An 8,486-nucleotide genomic window follows, 5' to 3' on the forward strand; every position below is an offset into this window, starting at 1 on the left:
AGCAACAGCTTGCACCAAATTTGCCTATCTACGAACAAAACGCAATCTAGCGCATACCATCGTGAATGTCCTTCCTGATCGAGAGGTCATCATTGGAGGAGCTGAATGGTCTCTCGCTCGCCGCTACCTACTTCATCGCGTACGACCAGCGAGTCAGTCGCACGAGCGCTGCAGTGCTTCGTGTCCCTCTGCGGGAGCAGTGCGGGTGTTTTTGCGGGGGCTACGAAGGACGCCGTAATGGAGGCGTGGCTTAATTTCGAACACCCGGTGTTCCTCGAGGCGCTCTGACATCGCACAGCACACTGGTGTTTTTGTATTTCGCCTCCATCGAAATGCGGCCTTGGGATCAGCAGCCGAACGCTGAAGCCACTGAGCCAGCGCGGCCGGTACGGGTGTGTCTCTAAACGGCGTGCGCTCTTTGTCTCTTCCCTCGTGCAGCTAGCCCAGCTGCTGCCGCTGGAAGAGAGCTTCCTTCTGCTTTTTCGTTTTGACAACCCGCTCGAGTCCAGCGTGGAATTCATGAAGGTAGGTGCCTCCAAATCTAATGTTCCAGCTTGCGAACGTTTGTTTTTCCCGCATGCGGGTTGTGCACCAGTGGCAATATGCGCGGCCAACCCATCTACCGACCATTTTGGTCTCGACCGATGGTCTCACCATCCTCGGGCTGTTCATACACAGGCTTTTCCACTCGTGTCACCGAGTACAGAGCTGGTAGGGACAGCCTACAAAAAAAAGAATTGTTGTGGTTTAAACTTTGTTTAACCCTGGTGGGAAACGAAAGGCTTCCTTTGCATGGCTACGTTCACAAACGCCACAGACACACACTGCTGACCGGATTGTCTGTAAAGCGTCGATGAAATGCCCGACGGGACAGTTGACACCTGCCACGGTGGGCGGATTGTGATTATGACGTCAGTAGGTCACATGACCTGTCACGTGACTGCACTGACACTGCCCTATTGAAAACCTAGCGTAGTGAAGCTTTCGCTTCAACAAAAAAAGCATCTTGCAGGCTTTTTTTTGTCTGCGCAGACGCGTGCAGCAATCGGAACATAGTACACTGAGATGGCTCTACATTGGTCGAAGAAAACGTTGCTTCAGAATGCATAAAACTACCACGAGCTCACTGAAACTACCATGGATGTTTTAGTGCTCCTGAAAAAAAGATGACTTTTGATAACTGGACAAAAATAATCGTCAGTAATCACAAATAAAGCTAAAACCTGCACGCACCTTTACTACAGTCTAATTTTAATCATAGACGACTTGTTAAGATTATACACACGTTACGAGCATAACTCGTGTGTCTGGCGAGTCTAAAGAGCGACTCACTTGGATGTTACACGCGCCACCGCAGTTCAACAGCGCCTGCACCCGCGCTGGGGTGCCAGCTCGCTCTATAAAGTCTGACAGCTACCGTCATCTCACGGCCAGAGCACGAACCATCGGTGCTGCAGCCCTCGCACTCTTCTACCTCTTTTTGCATTAGTGGAGGAAAAGACAGACGAAGCTCTATTTGGTAGTTAGTTTCCAACGCCACAAAGATACCTGCTCTTATTACTTACGAAATGAATTATGCTTTCTTTATTTCTCCTCAGTATAAAACTGCGATCTCGGATGCAGTAGTTTTCCATCTCGTGACACATCTCCTTTGTCGGCTCTTTGCTGGACGCAGTTAATTTCTTCGCGATGCTTAGAGATTTCAGTAATCCACTGTTACGTATTTTTAAAATAATGTTCCCAGGTGAGTTTTTTTTTTCCTAATCATTTCTCTGCACGTGGTAGCCATCATGCCGTTCGCGCTATCGCGTGTATTGGCGCTTATCAGACTGAAATTTTATCAATGTTTCTTCAGATAACGCTGATATCTTCATTCTTTCAAATTTTAACCGCATAGCTAGGAGCTGACCCACCCTCCTCCTGCCAAATTATTACGCCGTGTATATGGGCCCCAGAATGACGACTGGCTATCAAGAGGCGCTACCATAACGGCTGCCACTGCGGTTAACAAGGAATTAAGGTCAATGTGCATAGGAGTGCGGTCATCACTTTCGCTCTATAGACAGTATATATTAATTCTATGATTGGGGGCATGTAAAATAGATGAAGAAGCAAATGAACTGTCATATCTTTCAGAGCTTCCTGATCTTAGTTATCATTTGAATTGTTCCTGAAATTTGGAACCGCTTTCGTAACAAAGATCAAAAGTGCGTCACTATTGGCGTTTCTCTAAATGACCATCCAGTATATATATAATTGGTTTTTTTTAGGAAAGGAAATGGCGCAGTTTCTGTCTCATATATCGTTGGACACCTGAACCGCGCCGTGAGGGAAGGGATAGAGGGAGTGAAAGAAGAAAGGGAGAAAGACGTGCCGTAGTGGAGGGCTCCGGAATAATTTCGACCACCTGGGGATCTTTAACGTGCACTGACATCGCACAGCACATGGGCGCCTTAGCGTTTTTCCTGCAGTGCAAAACTGACTGACTGATGTGTAGTTGCATAAGATATCTATACATAAAAATGGTCATTACTTTGAAGGCATCATTAAAAATGCACACACTTTAGACCTCTGGCGGGGCAGCGTCGCTTAGGTTATTGGGCCGGAGCGTTTTAGAGATGCGCTCGGTAAACAAATTCCGTAAGCGCTTCTCGGGAACAGATTTGTCGCTGCCATATGAACGCGATATGGAGCAATAAATAGGTTGCGGTGTACGCCTGCCGCCGCGGCGGGCAGTGCGCAATGCGAAACGACAAGGAGGGCGCGGTACGTATCGCGACAGCGTGTCCCGTACGCTCTGCAAACATGTGCGCCCACCTGAGACGGGGCATGGCTCAGAGACGCGCGGAGCTCACGGCGCGGAAGGATCACCGGGTAGCTTGTAACGACATCGCTAAGCCGCTTTTACGAGCTCCCTCCGTGGGCTCGCCTCCCGGGCCTGCTGGGACTCGGGTCCACAGTGGCGGCGGACTCCAGAATCGATAAGAAACGTTATAAACGGGGCATAAATCAGGTGGCCGCGCGGCTGCGCCCGGCCGCCGCTGACGAGCTGCTGCAGTCCGGCGGCGCTCGCGCCGACCGCGAGGGACAAGGGGCCGTTTACGAGCGGCGCCCGGGCTGTGCGCCACGACACCTGAAGCATCGCACGCGCCACGGAGTGCGCCCGGCGAGCGCCTGCCGATGGTGGAGTTGAATATATAATTCCCGTTGCTCTGCCACTGCTGCTGCGACGGCCTTTGCATGCTGATGGGTTACAAAAAAAAAAAGCGGGGAAATTAAACGAGCGAAGGAGTAAAATGAGAAGAAGAGATGCACGTGCAAGAAGTCAGATTAAGCAAGCGTGAAGGCAAGCGATGGGCCGACCTTCATTTCCCTGTACTCGATGGAGGCGGGCGGGGAACGCAGAGCGTGTTGGACGACGAAAACGAATGGAGAAGACTGCGGATACAGGCGATGTCTTTAATGTTTGCTGGATGTGCGCGCAGCAGACGACCTCGTGTGGATGCCGTAAGCCAGAGGAGAGGAGTGCGGGAATGCACAGACGACGAAGACGGGCCCAAGAGCCGATACATGCATTGCCCGCACCTTTGTCTTCGAAGCCGCTGTCATCGGCGAAGTGTCTCCAGAAATTCAAGACGAAGTGGAAAACGAGTGAGAGTCGGGGCGATGAATAATAATAATAATTGGTTTTTTGGGGAAAGGAAATGGCGCAGTATCTGTCTCATATATCGTTGGACACCTGAACCGCGCCGTAAGGGAAGGGATAAAGGAGGGAGTGAAAGAAGAAAGGAATAATAGGTGCCGTAGTGGAGGGCTCCGGAATAATTTCGACCACCTGGGGATCTTTAACGTGCACTGACATCGCACAGCACACGGGCGCCTTAGAGTTTTTCCTCCATAAAAACGCAGCCGCCGCGGTCGGGTTCGAACCCGGGAACTCCGGATCAGTAGTCGAGCGCCCTAACCACTGAGCAACCTCGACGGGGGGGGGGGATGAATCCGTCGCTCGATTCAGTGTTGGTGGAAAGGACGATGTCGATTATTATACCAGCTACAAATGTTAACTGACCAGACAGTGACGCGAAAAACAAATGTAGCGGAAGGCGTCGATGAAGCATGTATACAGCGTGCAAATTAAGCTCCTTATAGCTACATGATGTTCCAGTCTGTACAGTCTACGCGATTTGAACGCTATCACATTCGTTCCGGCTAAAACGTGCCAACAAATTTTTACCGGCGAGACGGTCACTTAAAGCGGTGCTGGATAGAGGAATCCTGCGGCAAGTTTAGCTCATGTCTTTGTTGCAACTTTCCTGCGAAAACAAACCGTGTTCCAGCAGTTTAATCCGAGTCGGTAAAGCCCGAAGTGATCACACTTTGCGAGAACGTTTTTGCAGGCCAGTTGGCTCATAACTAAAATGGGTTTACAGCGCCGACAGACAAAGACAACGCGTAGCACGCGGGACGGCGTGCGCAGCAGCAGGAGCAGCCACAGCTCGTGCAGCGTGACCGTTCGTGCAGCGTGCAGACGTTCGAAACCCGTGATCCTGCAGCGAGCTGAGCGTGAGCAACTACGATGCCCGGGGAATCGAACAAGGCGGCCGGCGACACCGTGGGAACCAGCACTCTCGGCAAGGACGACAACATGAGCGAGGCGTCAGCCAACAAGCAGCAGAGCCCATCATCGCTGAAACGGCACCTGCGGAAGACCTACGGCCGCCGCCCCATGGAGCTGGTGAGCCGCTACTTCCGCTCCATGTTCGACCTGGCCTTGTACGCCAACAACGCGGCATTCCTGATGCGCTGCCGCGCCATGCGGGTCGTGCCGCGGACCTACCGCGTCGAGTGCCGGGACATCAACAACACCCGCCACGTAGTCCGCATCCTGGACGAGTGCAGCTACAGGCTCATGTTGGCTGACCTGGACTACAACCGCCTGCGGAAGGTGCAGGTCTCGCGGCTCATCGAGCGCCTTCACGAGAAGCTCCAGAAGATCATCTCCCCGGAAGACCTGAGGAAGGTGGTGGTTATGGCTAAGGCAAGATACGAGAACATTTTCGAAGCCACCCGAGACAAGCAGCGTGCCATGTTCGCCGATCTGCTTAAGGAGTACGAGATCGAACCGAAGAAGACCGGAGAGAACCAAGAGTGACGCGGCGGCCCACACTCTCCCCCGAGAACAGTGAGGCCTGCCCAGACTTCCTGTCCCTACCCCGTCCTGTCCTGTTTTTTTTTTTGTGTGTGTGTGTCCGTGTGAGTCAAGAGCGCCAAGATAGCCTTCAAGCATTGGGTATCGCTGCAGCTACAAGCTAACTGCAAGCACGCTATTCCAGACGATGGCTTTCGAGAACTTTTGTCTTCAAGCAAGCGAGGAGGCTTGTTTCTCTACCCTTTTGTTATCTTGGCGTTGCACTTTGATGTTGAAAAAATAAAAAACAAACATGTCCTAAGCCTGCTTGAATTTACTGCCGTAGGGCGAAAAGTTTTTTTTTTTTTGTAGCCATTGCTACATTACGGTAGCATTTCGAACGTCCAGCGTGGCGGTGGCACGTGACCGTGGCGGCGGCACGTGACGGTGGCGGCGGCACGTGACGGTGGCGGCGGGACGTGGCCGTGGCGGGGGCACGTGACCGTGGAGGCGCCGCCACCGCCACGTGGTCACGTGCGGAGCAGGTGCTGTTGCCGGCGGCGCGGCGCGGCGGCGAAACCGAGCTGCAACAGCTGTGTGCATGCGCCGTGTCAAGTGGGACGAAGACGAAGAAACGCCCAGCGAAACGGAGCGGCGAAAGACTGACTTTGCAATTAAACTGAGCAAGTTCCACTCGGCCAGCTGTAGCTATCGCGTCACTAGTTTTTTACCGGCGATTTTCCAGTGGACAATGAAAAGCTGTACATAAAACAGACGACATAAAACAAAACTGTACATAAAACAGGACCGAGAGCTCTGTCCTATCACTTCGTTCTTTCCTGTGTTTGTCTGTCTGCGCTGTAAACCCATTTTAGGCATGCAATATCCCGCAGCAGACGTACGCACTTACAAAAAGTGCGTCAAGACAGGCAGTCAAGTTTTTGATAGATTTTCTCTAGCTCTTCCGAACGCCACATATTTGACATTCCTGCCTACAGCTCACGCGGGTTATGTCTTCAGCGTACTCACGAAATTTCTCGTAATGATCAAGTCTCTGTGGCGGACCTTGCTTTGAATTGCCGCCGAAGGCTCAGCAGCTACCCGCCAGTGAAACAGGTCTATATAACGGGGAGTGAAATTGAACAGAGAAGGTTTATTTCAGGAAACACACGACAACGGCACAGCATAATGGCGCCACAAACGGCGGCCGGGGAAGCCAGAGAGTGAATACAATGCTACAAAATGCAGTGCGCAGACCGCTTGTAAGCGGCCCATAAACCTCCTCGACGAGTGCGCTAAAGGCGACATTGGGTCTTGAGCGCCGCGCAGTGGGCGCTACAGTCAGCAGCAGCAGCAGCAGTACTATGTGAACTCGCAAGCATCAAGCAAACAGCAGCACTAGAGGCTGTTGAACAGCGAGCCAAGGCGAAGTGGTCCTTTCAATGTTCGAGACTGACTCAACTCTCTCAAGCGCCCACGTGTTCTCGGCATTGTTTGTTTCAACCGGCCCGCTTCCCAAAAGCACCCCAATTTGTTTTAAAAGGCGGCAAGGTCCAACGGACATGTTTAGAATTTATAGAGGACACGCAGAGCGGAAAACATGCGCTTGCGAGCAATAATTTCAAGTGCCAGTGGCCTTACTTGGCTAACCGAGGCTTGCCTGTAGTACCGCTGCGCGAAGCCGGCTACACAGCCGTCCGCGCACCCTGATCTGCTCATGTGTGCAGACGCAGATATCGACACGAATGTGCTTGTCGCATTAGAGGTGCGTGTACGCGCCACGACTGAGGGGCTTTGCAGCCAACATCCGGCTTGCACAGTTTCATTTGAACGCGACAGCGTTAAGGAGCTCGTGTCGCAGAAAAGCCGGTGTCGTCGGCGTCGGCCGTAACCAAAAACTCCCTCCTCCTCCTCCTCTCAGTGTACCCCGCTGCACCAACAGATGGCGCGCGATGGCAGCGCCTCCCGCTCGTCTCGTTCGGGCGCAGTGGGGCCGTGCGGGCACGCAGTAATCACGCGGTGAGCGGCGAACGCAGCGCAAATCCAAAGTGCGTTCACCACGAAGCTTGCGGCCTGTTCGTTCGGCGCAGAAGCTATGCTGGCGTTCGTGGCATCGTGGTTCGTCAAGAACGATGTGCCGACGAACTACGACTGCAACTTGAGTCCCGAGCGTTTCGGCAAGGCACCTGGCAGCGCTTCTACGTGGTTTGCCGCTCCGCGCGTCCGTTTCACCGCACCTAGCAGAGCGATTTGTCTAACGGGCAAGACGTCGCGCCGAACGGGCGATGGTGTTCCGTGAACTCCCTGGCAGTGCTGCAACACGCCGTCGCGTTCAGCGTCCTCCAATTTTTTTTTTCTCGTTTGAGTTGCCTTTGGAGTGCAGCTCAGCTCAAGTATCGTCTCAATAAGAGCAGGTGGAAAATGTAATAGTGGTAATGGAATATGGCCAGTTTAAATCACAACACGATACCATCCAGCAGCGGTCATGCAAGCTGACGAAAAGACAGCCCAAGACGACGCTGTTGTGTATTGGAGAGCTGTGTAAGCGGAGACCGAGACTTCAGAAGCGACTGCAACTTCCGCACCGTCTCTTACGCTTGTTCTCTTGAATGAGCCGTCAACGTGACTCTCACCGTCCTCTGTTTAAAAGACCGTTGTTGCAAAAGCTGTGGCCGTTTGTTTCGGCGTTCCAAGCAAAACATCGCCATTCAGTGCTGGTTAATGGGCAAGCAAGCCGCCCTGCATCGAACGAGCAACGCTCCGAAGAGGCTGCTCTCCAGTCCATCATTAGAGCTAGCGATGCCCGGCCGATCGTGCGCTCGGCGCGACCCAGAGCTACGATTCCGTGCGTTCGCTGCGGACACTGCGCTACGGAAAAAAAGTGGGTCATCGCCGTGCGGCGCGTCGGCCACGGCAAGCCTGCCGTGACAGCGCACGATGGTTTGCCGGCAGCGACAGTCGTCGTCTCCTCTAATAGGACAGCATAGGCGGAGAGCTGGACAGAACGCAAAGACGTCGAAAGCGCCCTCTCTGAGCCCGGGACACGCTGCACCGTTTTGCTTGGCAGAACGGTGGCTAGAAATCATATGCGTCGTTCCTTACAAAAATTTTTAGTAACATTCTTTAGAAAGTCTTTAGACAAATGTTAATACAACCTATCAACATCGAATAGACAGTCTTTTAAATGTGTTTATACATTGTAGTAACAGCCTATCAACCATCTTCCGACAATTGGTCACCGTTATCCAAAATACTCAAGTACATAGAAAGTCTTTATGCTTTCTATCATCCCCTTATCGACAGCTTCTAGATCCTATCAACCACTTACCAGCAATGTCTATCAATGGTCTTCCGACAA

General features: G+C 52.5%; 2 protein-coding genes across 3 annotated transcripts in view; both read left to right on the top strand.

The window, feature by feature from the left end:
* The window catches only part of Cbp53E (Calbindin 53E), a 191,832-nt gene that overhangs the window by 154,307 nt on the left and 29,039 nt on the right, over window positions 1-8,486 (top strand). For both annotated transcript variants that reach the window (XM_077646592.1, XM_077646593.1), the window contains exon 4: window positions 439-525. In XM_077646592.1, the coding sequence (XP_077502718.1) occupies window positions 439-525 (87 nt within the window). The remainder of the gene's footprint in view (window positions 1-438; window positions 526-8,486) is intronic.
* On the top strand, window positions 4,461-5,437 carry LOC144135124 (uncharacterized). The gene has a single exon (XM_077667875.1). It carries the CDS (start codon window positions 4,577-4,579, stop codon window positions 5,150-5,152), a length of 576 nt encoding a protein of 191 aa, XP_077524001.1. The 5' UTR covers window positions 4,461-4,576; the 3' UTR covers window positions 5,153-5,437.

The sequence above is a fragment of the Amblyomma americanum genome, chromosome 1, assembly GCF_052857255.1.
Source record: "Amblyomma americanum isolate KBUSLIRL-KWMA chromosome 1, ASM5285725v1, whole genome shotgun sequence".
Taxonomy (NCBI): Eukaryota; Metazoa; Arthropoda; class Arachnida; order Ixodida; family Ixodidae; genus Amblyomma; species Amblyomma americanum.